The sequence below is a fragment of the Zea mays genome, chromosome 7, assembly GCF_902167145.1.
Source record: "Zea mays cultivar B73 chromosome 7, Zm-B73-REFERENCE-NAM-5.0, whole genome shotgun sequence".
NCBI lineage: Eukaryota > Viridiplantae > Streptophyta > Magnoliopsida > Poales > Poaceae > Zea > Zea mays.
Window position 1 is genome coordinate 38,837,455 of NC_050102.1, and position 17,834 is coordinate 38,855,288.

At 44.0% G+C, this 17,834-nt stretch overlaps 1 protein-coding gene across 2 annotated transcripts; it reads right to left on the reverse strand.

Annotated features, from left to right (window-relative positions):
* Window positions 1–2,992: 2,992 nt before the first annotated feature.
* On the reverse strand, window positions 2,993–16,853 carry LOC100273536 (putative protein kinase superfamily protein). Of its 2 annotated transcripts, none has more exons than XM_008652872.4 (8): window positions 16,420–16,853; window positions 15,252–15,369; window positions 14,097–14,344; window positions 13,857–13,983; window positions 13,469–13,742; window positions 4,062–4,194; window positions 3,576–3,662; window positions 2,993–3,471 (listed from the first exon to the last, which is right to left on the reverse strand). In XM_008652872.4, exons 1-8 carry the CDS (start codon window positions 16,453–16,455, stop codon window positions 3,328–3,330), a joined length of 1,167 nt encoding a protein of 388 aa, XP_008651094.1. In that variant the 5' UTR covers window positions 16,456–16,853; the 3' UTR covers window positions 2,993–3,327. The 2 variants fall into 2 exon arrangements, with proteins under 2 accessions (XP_008651094.1, NP_001141426.1); NM_001147954.1 differs by having other exon boundaries at window positions 3,054–3,471; window positions 16,589–16,807.
* Between the last annotated feature and the right edge of the window lie 981 nt (window positions 16,854–17,834).

Genomic DNA, 17,834 nt, shown 5'->3' on the forward strand with positions numbered 1-17,834 from the left:
AGACCAGATGGGGCATTGGATAATCCCCTTTATGTCTTCCCTTTCAATCAGATTATTCTTGACATATAACCATTCCTCCATCCAGGCCCTGGGCCACCTTTTACGAAATGTTGGAACTGGGTAGCTTACATCAGAATGAGGAATAAAGCCATAACAACCGAACTTGTTGTGATACTGCTCTTTGCCAGTGGCCTTTGTCTCGTACAGTAATTCGTGCATGTTGCAGAAACACTTCGCACTCGGTTCTAGCCCTTGGCTTCTCACGGCCCAAACAAAAATACCCATTCTTATTATAGCTTCGGGAGTAATTTGATGAAGAAATATCTCAAATGTCTTCAAAACTTCAACCAAAAATTTGCTCAATGGGAACCGAAGCCCCGCCTTCATAAAGCTTATGTAGACAACAACCTCATTTTCTTCAGGTGCAGGGGCGGGTTGTCCCCTCTAACCCTCACAATAGACATGTCACGAAAGTATCTTCCCTTCATGGCATCAATCTGACTCTGTTTAATGGACGACTTTCCGAAGATGGTATGGCTTGGCCGCCAAGGCCGATCTTCGGAATCTTCATCTCCACTTTCCACATCGAAGTCATCGCTATCACCAGAATCCTCAGACAGCCCAGCTAATATTTCATTTGTAATCTTTTTCGTGTTTGTCTTTTCCATTGCTTCGTAAAACCCAGCTAGGGCAGGGTCCACAATCTTCTTCTCCTCAGACATCTTCTCTTTAGACGTATACCGAACACTTGTGCAAATGCCGAAGCTCACAAAACAAGTGAAATATGACAGCAAGAAATTTAAAACTTGAGAAAACAACACAAGCAATTGAAATGGCGCAGCAGATGCTGTCACTGTGGGTTTATATTTATATGCCTCATGCATTGCAACTTGGCAGGCCCCATTTGTCATTGACTTTCGCTATTCTAGCGAAGGGAAGGTGTTTTTTTGGACCTTCGGCTAAAGGCTTTCGTTCACGTCGCAGTCTAAATTTGTTAAGATATAAGAACAAATTAATACTGCGAGGGGCTACTGTTGGGGGTCTTCGTCTTCCGAAGGTCCTCAAAAACACGACTAACATGTCTTCCAGTATAGTATACTGTCACAGGAGGCTTCGGCTTTGAGATGAAGGCATACATAGTATGAAAGACGCGACCTGAAAGAAGGATGGACCAGTTCCGAAGCTGTGGATGGAGAAGCTTCGTCTTAGCACAAAGATGGCGATGGAGAAAGAAACCAACCTAAAAGGGAAAAGACTGCTTAGTCCTCGACAGCTTACCTTTTAGCTAATAGTAAATGTCAGGGACATGAATGTAATTTTGCCCAGGCTGCGTCCTGTGCCTATAAATAGACGAACGGTAATACCGTACTGTTCACGCTGACTTGTAATCGCCCGCACGTCACCCTCGTACTTTTACCTTCTGTCAAGCCGAAGGTACAAATGTAACTTAATATCATCAATGTCTGTTCATGATTATATAATGTTAATATACATGATTTAATGATTTAATATGATTATTCATGGTCTTCCTATGTTTTATATGTCCCTGCCTATATTTTTGTATATTGAAATGATGAAGGTGTGTCCTTCATGACCTTCGTCTGAACATCATTATACCCTAAAGAAAATAATGCTTTGAAGGACGAAGGTCTTTAACCATTAATATTTGTGTTGCCTTGTTCTTAAACTCATAGCATTTGAGAACAAGTGATCAACATCTACCTTTGTCGAGCGTCTCTGTATGCTGTGTGTTTTGCACTTGGCAAATGCGGTCTTTGCCGAGTGTCGTTGTTCGCCGAGTGTCCGAGATTTTACGCACGGAGCACTCGGTGAAGAATAGACTCTTTTTTTAAAATTTGATCAGGTACTATAGTTATGTCCAACTATCGTTTTCGTTGTTTTGGCTTCTTTTCAGACAATGCTGTGGTTGTAATAATAAACAATGCACATATCAATCGATACATAGGCTAAAATACTAATTTGCATGCCCTTTATTATAAAAAAAGGTGTTTGGTTTGTAGGGGCTAATTTTTAGTCCCTCAATTTTATTCTATTTTAGTATTTAAATTATCAAATATGAAAACTAAAATTTTATTTTAATTTCTGTATTTGGCAATTTAAGAACTAAAATAGAATAGAATAGAGGGACTATATTTAGAGAACCATTGGAGAACTCACAACTTTTTACTCCCAAAGTTATTTAGCAATTTTTAAAAAAAGTAATTTAGAAAGTTAAAATGTACATAACTATTAGAGTTGCTCTAAGCTACCGCACACACCTTTGGTTCTCATTTTCGAAAGACCAAACACGAGACCCTTTTTAGATAAGGACAAAGCTATCGCACACAACTTCGGTTCTCATTTTCGAAAGACCAAACACAAGCTGGCCAGGAGTGAATGTGATTCATGTCACGAGTTACTGTCCTCGACCCGCTCTAAATTATAAGGCACTTCGATTTTATCCTAAATCAAACTTCTTTTACTTTTTACTGAATCTATCGAAAAATATACTGATATTTAAACTACCTATTAGTTTCATTCAATCTACGACGCTATATCTTATTTGGTGTTTTCAATATCAATACCTATTGTAAAGGCTCATTTAGGTTTAGAGGACTAAATTTTAGTCTCATCATATCAAATATTTGAATATTAGTTAGAAATATTAAATATAATCTAATTACAAAACTAATTACATAAATAAGAACTAAATATAAAGATGGTATATTAAACATAATTAGTCCATGATTCGCTAATATGATACTACAACATTTGATAATTATAGATTAACTAGGCTTAATAAATTCACTCATCGTTTAATATCCATCTATGTAATAAGTTCTAAAATTAAATTATATTTAATACTCGTACTTATATTCAAATATCTAATGTGACACGGACTAAACTTTAACTCAGTATTTTAGATGTCCATATATATATTTCTACGAACTTTTTCAAAGTATAAGAATTTTGACTTCAAACAAAGTAGAAGTGACTTGATTTCAATCATGGTATTTGGTAACCATGGAAGAGAAGGCAGCAACGCCACGCCAGACCAAAAAAAAAATCCAGATCATCCTGCATCTATTCTTCAAGCAGCGAATTCTGAAAATCTACGAACAGTTGGTAACTTGGTACTGGTATAGAGAAGGTAAAAGAAAAAGAAAAATCAAACCTACTGCATATACCATTGTCATTGTGCAGCGCCAACATCAAGCCAGGAACAGAATGCTACAGAACAAATATTCAAAATACTCTCAATGACTTGCTGATTGAATGATCGCGGAGATGCCTGATGCTGCGAGGTCCCATCACACGTGACTGGATTCAGCTCACAGGTTGCGGGGCTGGCTCTGCGGTGCCTGGTGCAGGTCTTTGTTGAAGGAGAGGCGAAAGCGCCTTCACAACAATGCTCATGTTGGGCCTGAACTCTGCTTCGTATTGCACACACAGTGCTGCCACTGCAGCAAGCTGCAGGGAGAGTCCAAGGGAAAGGGATTACATCAATAAAAGATGGCCAAATTAATGTAAAAACATCATTCACAGAGACGTGTACGAGGGGGTAAAATGTTGACCTTAGCGACTCCCTTTGGAGGATATTCTCCCTTCAACCTGGGATCTACACATTGCTTCACCTTGTCTTCACTCAACCTTGGAGTAGCCTGACAGAAACAAAGAAATGCAGATAAAACAAGTCAGAAATGTATATTTCCCTACCTTTTTCTGATCTAGCTTCTGGGGTTTCTCTGACAAAATACCATCACCAATTTCTTGACCAGATAAGAATAAGTTCTCACTTTCAGTAAGACTGACTTGGTGCCTAGATACTAATTGGTTGATGAATAGAACCTGAGAGTGGATTGATTTGTGTATGTTTGGTTCTACCTCAACTAACATCTAAACAATAAGGCTATTTTTGAGAAACCAAGTCAGTATGGAAATAGCAGTATCCAGTAACAACTATGCTATATTTGCGAAGCCATGTTAGTATTCCAATAGCAGTATTACTGTACAGCACATAAGCAACCATTCTCCAATGTAAGTTAGCAAAAATAACTTACCCATGTGACTAAACTTTGTTGTCCTCGAGGCATTGTGTGATCTACTGGTTTCCTTCCAGTCAAAAGTTCCAAAAGGACCACGCCAAAGCTGTAGACATCGCTTTTTTGTGTCAGCTGGCCAGTCATAGCATACCTGTACCAAGTAGCATCAAATTTAGAAAGGCCGAAAAGAAAGTCAGAGCGTTAAAATTTTCTATAGTTCATGCATAAAAAACTATTTTCACCACAATGTTGCAACATAAATCATTGACCTTGGTATATTTATGTTACTGTAACATATCATTAGTTGATTAAATAACTACGATATGAAGCAACACTAATACAGAACTACCAATGCAGTCAAAGCCAAACAACCAATCAAGGGCAGAAAAAAATGTAAGCTTGGTATTCAAAAGTTCCAAAAGAACTCTCAGCATGCCTTGATAGCAAAAGATGCAATAAGACATGAACAAAGTACGCGGCCCACATTATCTTAGGCACAGTAATGAAATCAAGGGGGGAAAAGGAGGCGAGCCTCTTGCACCCAAACTTATATTTCTTCAAGACATTACTTGGCTGGTAGGGGAAAGACCGCCCCCACAGTATTATATTAAGAAGAAGCTCAATCAGAGCCCCGACCGAGAAAGGTCATGAAAGCTGGTCCTCCCGTGCAACATGAGGGTTCGCCCCCTATGGGCCAAATCTTTACTCGTGCTTTGAGCCCTCCCAGCCCCTACACGAGGATCCGCCCCCCATAGGTCAGTCCATCTCGTGTGCACACGACTAGGGGAACCAGCGAGTGACATTTTTTAACCTCAGTCTGAAATTCGCTCCCACTGGGATTCGAAATCAGGACGAGTGCTACTCAGACCACCTAACCAACTCGGCTAGAGGCTCTTTCGCTCTTCAAGACATTACGTAAGTGTATCATGGCATGTTAGCTTGAACTTGGGGAAAACAAATACATCAATTTATGATCAAGTAGGGAGGGTATAAAAGGTTGTCCACTAGGTTTATGTAGGTTGTTGATCAATTAAATGGTACTGATTTAATTTGAAATGTGAAGTTCTCCAAAAGGCTTTTTCCAGTGTGGTGTTTCTTTCCAGTTTGTTGCTCTCCTTTACAGTTTGTTTTCTTTCTTTCCTCTTGGCTTGGGCTGTCTCCCCTATATTTTTCTAATAAACAACAGGTCCTGCCAGTTTACATTCAAATAAGTTCTGCAAAAGGCTACATCATGTGCACTAAATTCATAAACAGCAGGCCCTGCCATTGACAGTTTTACATTCAAACAAGTTTTGCATATGGTAAAGTACCGTTTCAGGTGGTTTTGCCAGGATGTTAAAATACATTATATTGACATATTAGTTTTGTTTAAAATTACTTAAAAATGAAATATTCAAGCATATGCACTAGAGTTTTTTGGTGAACACCAAGAAGGCAGCTGGGTAACCTTTTGAGGGTAGCTACCCTTTGAAATGTCAATGATATAAAAGGACTAAAGGACCAAAGGTTAGCAGAAGTTCATGTTCACTAATGATGGTATATAAAATTTGCCATCAGTTCAAGAAAACCTACTCTGATTGCTCACTGTAAGATATTATCAATGCTGCACTGGGTAACCTAGTGTGAAGAATCCCTATGGTGCCTCCACAGAAACAACCATTGTACACATATGAAAATCAAGTAATGTCGTAGCTATGTCATTATATGATGACATATCCACTTTACAAGCGATTATGTTATATACAATGGGAAATAAGTACCAAAAACACAAGCTTACATAAATAACCTAAATATATAGTCATTGCTTCATCAATATATTGCAGCTGTGAGTGGCCTCTTTAGAATATTAAGTTACTAGTGCTTTAGAGGACAATTGTGCTGTCAGGGCCTAAGGAGGCCCACAGAGGGGCTGCAGCAGCAGCAGCCATGGGCCCTCCAAGGGGGATTAGATAATGATAGTTAGAGATAAGATTAGAAGATTAGTTGAGAGTATTTAGGAGATTAGTTGAGATTATCTAGGAAGGTTATCAGCTAGTTTGTTGAGAGTTTTTAGAAGAGTTTTAAGGAGATAAGGATCTCTAGCTAGACAGGGGCGGCCAGCCGGCCTATTAATGTAATCAATGGATGAGAAATAAAGTAGGCACGAATTAGAAGGGAGAAACCCTCCTCTTGCTCGGTCGTGGGCAGAGGCCCTCGGCCGACGATCCTTCCCATCGATACCCCTCTCCAATCCCTCACCAATCTAGCGACCATAACATCTGGTATCGACTAGCTTGGGTTTCGATCCGATCCCATGGCTTCTGTTGCCAATTTCGTGGCATCGTCCTGGCAACCGACGTCCCCATCTCTATGGACTGCGCCGCATGTCACCTTCGTCACACCGTCCTGGCAACCGGCGTCCCCATCTCCATGGGCTGCGCCGCATGCCACCTTCGTCACGCCATCTTGTCAACTGTTGTCCCATCTCCATGGGCAGCATCGCCTGCCAATTTTGTCACCACATCCTGGACGCCGGCGTGCCCATCTCCAGGGACAACGCCAAATTTTGTCACATCATCTTCGTTGACGGCGTCTCTGTCTCCATGGGCGACGCCACTCAGGGCAGCCATGGCTCAACAATCACCAGCTCCATCGATGGGTACTTGTGGACCAACATAAGGGCTAATCTCGCAAAGATCCAAGCCTCGCTCCGGATGGTTGAGCAGGGGCTGCTGCAAATCAAAGCAGTCGTGCAACATGAGCAGCAGCAGATGGCGTTGTCCGCATGGCTCCAGACGTCTGCGGTTGTGGGCATACAGGTTGCTGCTCGTGGCTTCCTTGCACAAAAGAGTGCGAGAGATGCGCCAGCAGATGCTCGAGGCAGCCTTGGTGACGGTTGACCTCAGCACACGGGGGCGCGACCTCGCCATGTCGGCCGGCCATCAGCAGCAGCATCGGGGCACTATCTCCAAGTGCGAGCATGGTACGTGTTCCGTAGGCGACAAACTTCAACTCTACGGCAGCAGCGGTTGGGAAGGCACTCCCCTCGTCATCGGCAAGGGCGCACTGTTTAGCGCCACCACATTCCGCTACCGGCCGCCACGAGGGCGCCTCCGCTGGTTATTGTTGCGACCTATTCCAGGTGCCCATCCATGTGCTCCCCTTTCGTCCAGATGGCGTCCATGGGATCCAGGTGGCTGCACACGTGCAAGTCCAATGTGCGGAGGGTGTCCGCCTTATTTTATGGGGTCAAAAAAAATTCAGATTCAGAATAATAAGATAAGTAGAGATGTAAAAGGCTTGTCTTCTAGGTGTCTGGTTTTGGGTCAAGTAGACTCAGTCTTTGAGCACCCGTCATGCTGCAGCTCGAGGACGAGCTGCTTGTCCAAGAGGGGTGTAGTGTCAAGGCCTAAGGAGGCCCACGGAGGGGCTACGGCAGCAGCAGCCATAGGCCCTACAAGGGGGATTAGATAATGATAGTAAGAGATAAGGTTAGAAGATTAGTTGAGAGTATTTAGGAGATTAGTTGAGATTATCTAGGAAGGTTATCAGTTAGTTTGTTGAGAGTTTTTAGGAGAGTTTTAAGGAGATAAGGATCTCTAGCTAGACAGGGCAACCAGCCGGCCTATTTATGTAATCAATGGATGAGAAATAAAGTAGGCAAAAATTAGAAGGGAGAAACCCTCCTCTTGCTCGGCCGTGGGCAGATGGCCCCCGGCCGACGTTCCTGCCCATCGACCTCGTCTGTGAGTAGTAATTGGCTATGCATGAGAGAATATGTGGACTACATAGATCAAGGGTATACTAGTCCAAAATGAGCTTCAAATTCTTCGACATCAAGTATTTGCATCCAAAATGAAAAATCCTTAAACATCAAGTATTTGAAGACTGGAGGGAGTAAGCCCCTGATGCAGGAGGACCCCCATGTCAATCTCTATGCAGCACTTCTCTGTTCGTTGCGGCTTTAATCCACCAGCTTCTGCTTTTTGTACATTATTTTGTATCTATGGATTACAGTTGCAGCGGTCCGAACAACATTAATCCAGCCGCAGCGAACAACCTTATATAAAAAATTCTCCGAGCCTGCCACCATACAGGAGCTTGGCCCCATTGAGCCTCCACCACCTAATCCATTTCCCCATGTGTAGCACCGCGAGGAGCTCAGCTGCAGCCCTCCCCCATGTGCAGGGAAGACAAATATGCCGCCGCTCAACCCCCTGCCCGTGAGCTCTGGTTGTGAGATCGAGGTCAAGGAAGATGAGACGTGCATCCTTGGCTAGCCTGCGAGATGTGTCGCCCTCTACCTCGTGGCAGGCCTCCCTTGTGCGAGCCTCACCGCCCTAGCCCAGCCACCATCGCTGCAACAGTAGTGGTCTAGTGGAGATCAGAGGCACACACGAGAAGGAACGGGTGCTCATATCTTGTGAAGGGGATAACCCCGCCCCTTCAATTCTGGTGGACAAAGGCACTCTGGATATTTGGGAAATATTCCCTAAGGATGATATGGATGAAGATGTTAGCCATAGAATCAAAGTGGGGTGGATGAAACGGCGTCAAGCATCGGGAGTCCTATGCGACAAGAGAGTGCCAAAGAAGTTGAAAGGCAAGTTCTACAAAACAGCGATTAGGCCTGCTATGTTATATGCGGCTGAGTGTTGGCCTACTAAGAGGCGACATATCCAACAACTACGTGTCGCAGAGATGCGTATGTTGTGTTGGATATGTGGGCACACAAGATTAGACCGAGTGAGAAACGATGACATACACGATCGGCTAGGAGTAGCGCCAATTGAAGAAAAGCTTATTCAACACCAGTTGAAATGGTTTGGGCATGTCCACCGGAGACCCCCAGAGGCACCGGTGCATAGAGGCATCATAAGACGGGACAATAATGTGAAGAGAGGTAGAGGTCGACCAAACTTGACATGGGAGGAGGCAATCAAAAGGGACTTGAAGGAATGGAATATTCCAATGGAGTTGTGTTTGGATAGAAGTGCTTGGAAAGAAGCTATCCACGTGCCTGAACCGTGATTAGGCCTTTTTTTCTTTTAGTGCTCTCAAAAGTGTTTCCCCTCCCCTTTCTCTATCCCTTTCTCCTTTTGGTGACATCTTGTTGGGTTTCAACTCTAGCCTACCACAACTTGCTTGGGACTAAAAGGCTATGTTGTTGTTGTATTCCCTAAAGAGGATGACCCTGCCTCTGATGACTCGAACCAAACAGATCAAAAAAAAGGATCATCCCACTACATCCTTGGAACCAAACACATGGATAATAAGAATGTATTTCATTGAATTGGTGTAATTGGATGGATATTATTCCATTAAGCCCTTAGGTGGTTTATATAGAGTACATGACTTAAAAGATAAGGCAAACCACGGATATTATGGCAGTCTACAAGACACAATATCTAAACTACCAAATATACTCTAGCACATATTGCAGTCTACGAGATACAATATCCAAATTCCAAACTACCAAATATACTTTAACATCCCCCCCCCCCCAAATCGTAGCAGGAGCGTCGCAAACGGTCAGACTGGAGAGCTAACAACAACAACACCCCTGCCCGCAGAAGTTGCGACTAGAGTAAAAACCAATAAGGAGCTCATGCAGATGATAGCCTGTTGTGTTGATGTCAAGGTAGCCAAGTATGAGGACAGGCACCCGTTGTCGATATGTTGTGCGAACAATAGTCATTGTCGATAAAAGTTGTCGAGGTCACTGAAAAGTAGGAGCCACACAAGACACAGGCGCGCTAGGGGCGTTGTGGTAATGGTGACACACAAGAGGAAGCGCCAGAGACAGATGGTGACGCATGACAGAATAAGTCATGTGGTCCTGTGGAGGACTGCAGTGAGCATCCCAATCTTTTGCTGCAGGGACAGCGTCTCAGTCCTTCGCTGCAGGGACAGCGTCTCAGTTTTTTGACTGCAGTACAGCAAGGAGCATCTTAGTCTTTGCTGCAGGGACAGCAGCTTCTCTTTTGGAGGTCAGCAGGGAGCATCTGTCTTTGCTGTCCTTGCTGCAGTTTTCTGTTTTAAAGGACAGCACCTCTTAGAGGACTGCGTCCCTTTGCATGTCAAGGTGTAGGACAGCATCTGTGTAGAACAGCACCTTAGGAGCATATGCTCGGCAGCCCGTTGGGATATAAATATGTATCCTCAACCCTTAGATGAGTATGACTATGACATTTGAGTAGTGTGTGAGAAATAAACGAAAAAATTGCCCCCAACTCGTGTCATCCTCTCGATGAGAGTAAGGGTCTCGTTGCTGACAACGCAGTCGATGAAGAAGGTTGATGTCGAGGTCGACAAATATGTATCCTCAACCCTTAGATGAGTATGACTATGACATTTGAGTAGTGTGTGAGAAATAAACGAAAAAATTGCCCCCAACTCGTGTCATCCTCTCGATGAGAGTAAGGGTCTCGTTGCTGACAACGCAGTCGATGAAGAAGGTTGATGTCGAGGTCGACATTGTCGAACCATCATGGCCGAGGCGTGCGCCAAGTTGGCCCACCCTAACAACACGTCTGGAATGAAGGCAGACACCACTGTTGCCATTACCGGACGTACTAGGTAGAGGGCCTCAACCATGCATCAGCATCTGAAGGGACTAGCAAAGAAGACCTACACGACGATTGCGATGCACAGAACAACGGTAAGGTAGATGTCCATGCAGCCAGCAGTTGTTGGAGTGGACAAAGTAGACAACGACAAGATGGCGACACTAGCGACGAGGTTGTGATGGACGAATTCGAAGTAGATGGTGACGAATCGAGGCTCCTATAGTGGTAGCGGCGAGAGAGCCGCACAGCACGAGAGTCCTGATGGTGCTAGAGTGTCGCGATACCGGCCCTCGAAGAAGGCGACAAAGAGCACAAACTGTCAGGGTAGGCCATGTACGAGAGGCACACAACGACATAGTCAACGGCGATGTAGGGCAATGATGAGGATGACGACAGGTGGCGGCGACGCTGTGTAGGGCAATGAGGATGACGACAGGTGGCGGCGGCGCTGCTGCGCGAGGAGGCAACATAGCAACAACCCTTGTACTTGGAGAGGCGTGGAATAGACGACATGTCATGAGAGGATGGAGTGATGGACGCACGCGATCGGTTGATAAGGCCGAGAACATGCGAGGCGGAGACGATGATGGCGAAGGCAATGTCAAAGGCCCCGGTCGATGGTGGTGAGGACGAGCTGGCGTAGGTCAACGTGCAGACAAAGAGTCATGACATACACATGTGTTCCGAGTATGCCACAGCTCGCAGGCCAGACGATGTCGCAAGGTTGAAAAAGATGAAGAGGTTGGTGATGTCGATGTCGAAGATGCACGCAATCAACAAGCAATGGGTAACACAAACTCGATGACCAATCGGAAAGAATAAAAGGGCTCACAGCAACAACAGGTTTGGGTACATCACCGGGTACCCATAGCCAGTCCATTCTCCCAACTCAGCTCATCTCCCTCGATCAAAAAGACAAAGAAAGAGAGACACCGCGAGCTCAAAGGCTAGACCTAGCTGACAGGAAGCGGGCGCATGGCCTAGCACAGCCGCCGCCATGGTAGGAACGACCTGATTGCAGCGCAGGAAGCTACACCCCAAGTGGGCAGGAGCCGGCAACATAGATGTCTGGTCAAGACACAGGAGCTCGCACCCCATCAGATGGAGGCTAGCGACGGTAAGAGGCCCGCGCCCCATTGGGTGGAGGTCAACGACACATGGGGTCGTGCCCCATTGGGCGAAGGACGACAATGCAGAGGTCCTTCAACGGTGCAGGAGTCCTCATCGCCAAGGGGCTAGAGGGTGATAAAGCCTATGGGCCTGAGCAGCCTCTCCACAGCCGTCACCATGACGACATGTGGAGGGGAGGCGTGGATGTCATGGCCCCCTACAGTTGTCACCACGACGGCATGCAAAAGGGACAAGGCATGATCAAGCCAACATGAGAGCTTGAGCAACCACCATGACGTGTGGAGAAACCGATGATTGTTGAAGCTCGACGACGTCACGACGACGATGGGTGCGGCAGATCAGAAGTGTCGGTCGCACATCCTAACTACAAGAGCACAGCCCCAGATGGAGATCGATCTCCCCAGGGACAACGCGGGGGTGACAAGGAAGGGGAAGCCTAACCTAAACTCGTGATACCAAGGAGAATAGAATTGGTGTAATTGGATGCATATATTGCATTAAGTCGTTAGGCGGTTTATATAGAGTACATGACTTAGCAGATAAGGCAACCCATGGATACATATGGCAGTCTAACTAATGATTTCAAAAATAGTGATGTAAATCAGCATATTTGCTAGTGCAAGTGTTAGACTTAGAAGTACTTGTACGTATCCTCATAAGAAAGTAGAAATCATTTTTCATATGTAATAATTATGTGAAGAGAGGTAGAGGTCTACCAAACTTGTCATGGGAGGAGGCAATCAAAAGGGACTTGAAGGAATGGAATATCCCAATGGAGTTGTATTTGGATAGAAGTGCTTGGAAAGAAGCTATCCACGTACCCGAACTGTGATTAGGCCTTTTTTCCTTTTAGTGCTCTCAAAAGCTTTTCCCTCCCCTTTCTCTCTCTTTCCCCTTTTGGTGACATGTTGTTGGGTTTCAACTCTAGCCTACCCCAACTTGCTTAGGACTAAAAGGCTATGTTGATGTTGTTGTTGTTGATGATGATGTCAAGGGAAAACAAAAGATGGCCATAGGTTTTTGTTTGTAGTTATGTGCATAAATGACTGCAGGAAGAAAAGTGACCCAAAGGTTCACTAGCCTGTACTAAAGTTACCAGATAAACTGACTTGACTTGATTCAAGGTACCAGGTATGGGTTCCATACTACATTTAGGCAGAAAATTTATATGGCGATGGTGTGTTGATGTGTTCCATATTCCTTGTAACCATGGTATACATAAATAATTTTCAACGATCAAGAGTACTGGTTAGGGCAGCCATTTGTCCTTTCACATAGGTTGCCTATACATCATGGGTTCACAATATGGTTTTCTTCCAAAAAATGTGTCTTCAGTTGTTGGCATGCATGTGTGCTTCCCAACTGCCACATAATAACTTCAAACAACGATAACCTTTTTTGTGAAAGCTTGAACCATGATAACTCAAGCAACAAAACTACCAATTACATATTTCACAAATAAAATTTCCTGTCGCCATAGCAATCAACCAGATAAGCATGCTAAAATATAGTAGCTAATAAAATGGGCATAATTACACAAACTGTCAGTTAAACCATTATAAAAAATATATAAAATCACTAAGGAAGCAGTCAGGGCTCAACCAAACTGACATGAAAGCTACAATAAGTTCAAGGTATGAACTATGAAAGCTACAGTTGACCTGAGAAAGTTGCAGTCAAGTGTAAAAAAATGAAAATGAATGTGGCAGAAGATAATTATCATGAATAAGAGTATTAAACAATTACTCAGGTGCATGATATCCAAAAGTTCCCAATACACGAGTTGAATGGAGACGAGCTGCCATATCTGGTGCTTGGTTCAAAAGATTGAAGTCTGCAATTTTTGCCTTGAAATCCTCAAACAGCAGTACATTGCTTGATCTGATGTCCCGATGGATGATTGAAGGCTGAACCTTTTCATGCAGATATTCTATACCTTTTGCAGCCTCAATAACAATTTTGACCCTCTGCATCCAGTCAAGCACAGGGCCAGGCTGCGCGCCTTGAACGCCTTTTCTTCCTGTTGTATAAAGGAATATGATGCAGATCCATTACAGATGAGCATGACATCCTATAAAGAATATAGTGTGTGCACATTGGACATGAAAAGGGTGTTGTATGCTTAACATCTTACCATGTAAAACATCATGAAGCGAACCCATGGTTGCAAATTCATAAGCAAGTATACGATAATTCCCATCCACACAATAACCCAACATCTCAACAAGATTTTCATGTTTTAGCTTTGATGCCAGTGAGACCTGCAACGCAAAGAATGTACATATTTTTTCATTTTTCCCCTTCCGACATTATCAACTATGTATTAGGAATATGAACACAAAATCAAGAAACCTTAAATCCTGTCAGTGGTCACCTGTTTGAGGAACTCATCATTAGGCTCATTTTCAGATGCATCAAGTTTTTTAACTGCGGCTTGCCTCCCATCATCTAAAGCGGCATGATATACTCGTCCATAAGAACCTTCACCAATCAGAGCACTTGATCCAAAATCATCAGTCTTTTGTTTCAAATCATCCAATGACAATTCAGGAACATCAATTGTTGGAGGGGAGAACTCTGGCTCAGGTTGACTAACAGGAGGTTTTGAAGACTTCTGCTTGGCTGAAAAGATAAAAATTAAATCAGCAAAGACTAAAGATATAAATGATGTAACTAAAAGATGATACAGGAGGACTTAATACATAGGTCTCCAATTAGTCAGTCTAACAGATTCTAGCAGAAAACCTTGGGAACTTCTGTTCATGGAGAGGGCAAAGGTGGCGTACATGTGATAAGACAAATAACACCTTAGAAACAACACAAGAAAGATATAAAAGACATGTATTATGAGCATCGTGTGACTTGGGTCCCTTAAAAAGAGAAGGGTGATTGGTCTGAGTCTGACAGTAGAAACTAGGAATGGTCTTCCAACACTTCTTTATCTACCTTCCAGCACAGTGAATTACGTCCCCAAAAAGAATAGAGGAAAACTGTGCAACCCAAAGACAACAATTAGGGTTCCAACACAGTTTTGTCTGTATAAACAGAAGTGTATATGTGATATGAGAAACACTATAATGAGATCTTTGCCTCGGAAGACTGATGTTCAAGCATTTTATATTAAAAAAAACAATATGATGGTTTCTTTGTATATGCTATCTACACATTTGACTAAGACATATCCCTGTATTCGCCAGTATCAGAATTACACTAAGAAACACTGATGGTTGACTTATATATCAAGTTTGTAGCCAGTCCCGGAAATCATATCAGAAATTCTTCATCTGCCTTATCTGTACATGTGAATCCAGTAATAATCTGATTCACATTAAAGAACATGAAAACTTTCTGTGAATGGCCAGAAAACTGCTCTGAGCTGTTCTTCAGAATGAATACGACTGAAGTTTCCTAACTCCCATGGACGTCAAGAGAGAACAAAAGGTTGGTCCCTACATAACCTTCAACTGGCCCAGTCATACCAGAATTCACAGGACCAAACAAAGAAAAGCATTGAAAGCAAGCATCGTACGGTCTATCTTATTGCTCTGAGCTTTGGCCTGTTCCTTGTCATGGCCATCTTCCTCGTCATCAAAGTGGCAGTTACAACATAACCATTGCCTCATATCGCAGTCAATCACCCGTCGCCACTTCGGTACATGCAACAAAAACACAACAATTAGAGATAAATGGAAAGTTCAGAAAGAAGGCATTCCTCATACACAAGCAGCATGACTACATGCAATCAATCAGTCAATGGAGCTGTTTGTTTGGGCTTTTTTTAGTTTATGTCCACCAAAAGCTGTTGCGGACTGCCAAACGCCCCAACTTTTCAGCCCACTTCTATAAGAATCGTTAAAAACCGTTCAAAATCAAAATGAACACAGAATCGGTCGAGTAGTAACGATAGTAGGAATCCATCGTTTTCTAGATCCTGAACCCTTTGATCCATTTCATATTTCTCCGCATGTAGGGCCTGTTTGGTTCGCTACCTAACTTGCCACACTTTGCCTAACTTTTCTGCCTAAGGTTAGTTCTTCAATTCGAACGACTAACCTTAGGCAAAGTGTGGCGCAGTTAGACACGAACCAAACAGGCCCGTAATCCCCACGATACTCAGATTCTTCCCACAGCCAGATTCTCTCCACGGCTAGATTCTCAGAAAATATGGTCAGAAAAAAACTGAACCAAACAGGCCCAATAGGTGCCGGCGTACAACTCGTCTGTATTCATCACAAAAATTTAGTACAATCCGTCCATACTCATCAAACAAATTTAGTAAGGCAGTTAGCATGAATGTTTGACCTATTTAATGTGCGAGCTAACAAATTTATTCACATATTAGTAGGCTGATAGCTGTAAGTCTGAGAATAACTTAGCAGGTACCATTTTATTTCTCTTTCCAGAGGGTTTGGAGTTATACATTTCAGATAGCATTCACTATTCAGGTGAGTGAACAAGTGATTGCAGCAATGAGGGTCGCTTTCAGCCAGCCTTTTCAACAAGGGCGTGGAGACCAGTACATCTTGGAACCGTAAGGAGATCCCAAGAAGAAAAAAAAGACGTATAAGATCAAGTTCTTCCGCTATTACCAGGGGCGACCTTTGGTGTTTCCACCAATCCCAAGAGAAAGTTAATAATTTACATGCTGCTACCAGTACAGGTCCACCACACATCAAGCAAGCAAGCAGTCCATGTACCTCGAAGGGGATTGGATTGGAGGACCGTTCACGCATCCGCACCACGAAAGGAAGATTTGGATTCGAGGGCACACAAGCATAGAAATAGATAATCTCTCCAACTGAACTGATCTCAACTCGAAAAAGGAAGCAGTCAATCCGAGGAAGAAAATAGTTAGGGCTTCCTTACCAGCGACCGACGAAACGAGTCGAGGTGCCGTCGGGACCGATGAACGGAGGGATCCTCGCTTAGCGCCGGCACCTACGGAAGCGGAGGTTGAGCAGAAGGTGGAGACGCTGCGGTGCGTGCTTCAGTAGTAAACTGAAGCCTCGGCGAGCCCCCGTGCAGGGCGTGTGTATCGGCGGAAGAAGAGGGGAGAATGGTGCGACCTGTGGGACCACAGCTAGGGATGAAAATGGATGTAAAAAATCTCGTTCCTATCAGCTCCGTTTTCTATACATCGTTCGTCTGTTTTCGGATTTTTGGAAAATATAGATACGAAACAGGTTACGAGTTGAGAGTCTGCGGGAACAAAACAAAAATGAGAAATACTATTTTCCGTTCTGATTGTTGAGATCCTATATTTCATCTGGATATTTCCAAATTTAACGTGAAGATTAAGTCCCACAGCCACAAGGTGTACATTGTAAAGCCGTCACCACTCACCGTTAGGCCCAATGCGACAAGCCTAATAGGCTAAGGAACGGTACACACGTGAAACCCTAAGCCCACTCCCATGTTTGCCAGTTCGGCACGTGGACGCTGTGACGTGGCTCAACATAAGACACCTCCAGGCACCGTCACGCCAACGACCGACTCCGCGACTCACCAACTCACCATTGTCGAGACACGTCGAGCACGGACACGGGACTCCCACTCACCTTCGCTCGCGGCCGCTGTCACACACTTGTGCCATCTCGGCAGCTAGGCCACGCTAGACGTCGGGCCAGCAGTGCAGCACGCAGCACGCAGCACGGCACCGGAACCAGCTCACCATCGACCTTCGCCTTCAGGTAACGACCTCCTCCACACCTCTAGTCCTCCAGTCCATCGAAGAATTAGTAATCACGCGGTCTAGTCGTGGATCAACCTCACACCTTGCTTGCTTCAATTGCTTGCAAGTTCTAACAGCAGCAGACATTTACTTGTTTCAATTGCTTGCTGCTTGGTGCAATGACGCTTGCTGCTTGGCGCAATGATGCTTGTTGGTTGTTGCATCCTACATGCATACATGTTTGCTTCTAAAATTCAGGCATTTGCTTGTTTCAATTTCGTAGCGCTTGCTGCTTCTAAATTTCAAGTATCTGCTCCCAATTCATGGCTGAAGATGACAAACCGTGAAGAAATCTTGCAAATGCCCGATGTCATGGTGAATTGGTGTTTGAATCATTTGCAAATGCTAGATGTCATGAAGACCTTGAAGAACTTTTATTAT

What these genes read in the sequence shown, in the direction of transcription:
- LOC100273536 (XM_008652872.4), bottom strand. Translation starts at nt 16,455, where the DNA reads ATGCGTGAACGGTCCTCCAATCCAATCCCCTTCGAG. An exon ending in GCTTCATGATGTTTTACATG is followed by an intron (nt 13,743 to 13,856) that starts GTAAGATGTTAA and finishes TTTATACAACAG; the next exon opens with GAAGAAAAGGCGTTCAAGGC. An exon ending in TTTGGATATCATGCACCTGA is followed by an intron (nt 4,195 to 13,468) that starts GTAATTGTTTAA and finishes TACTTGGTACAG; the next exon opens with GTATGCTATGACTGGCCAGC.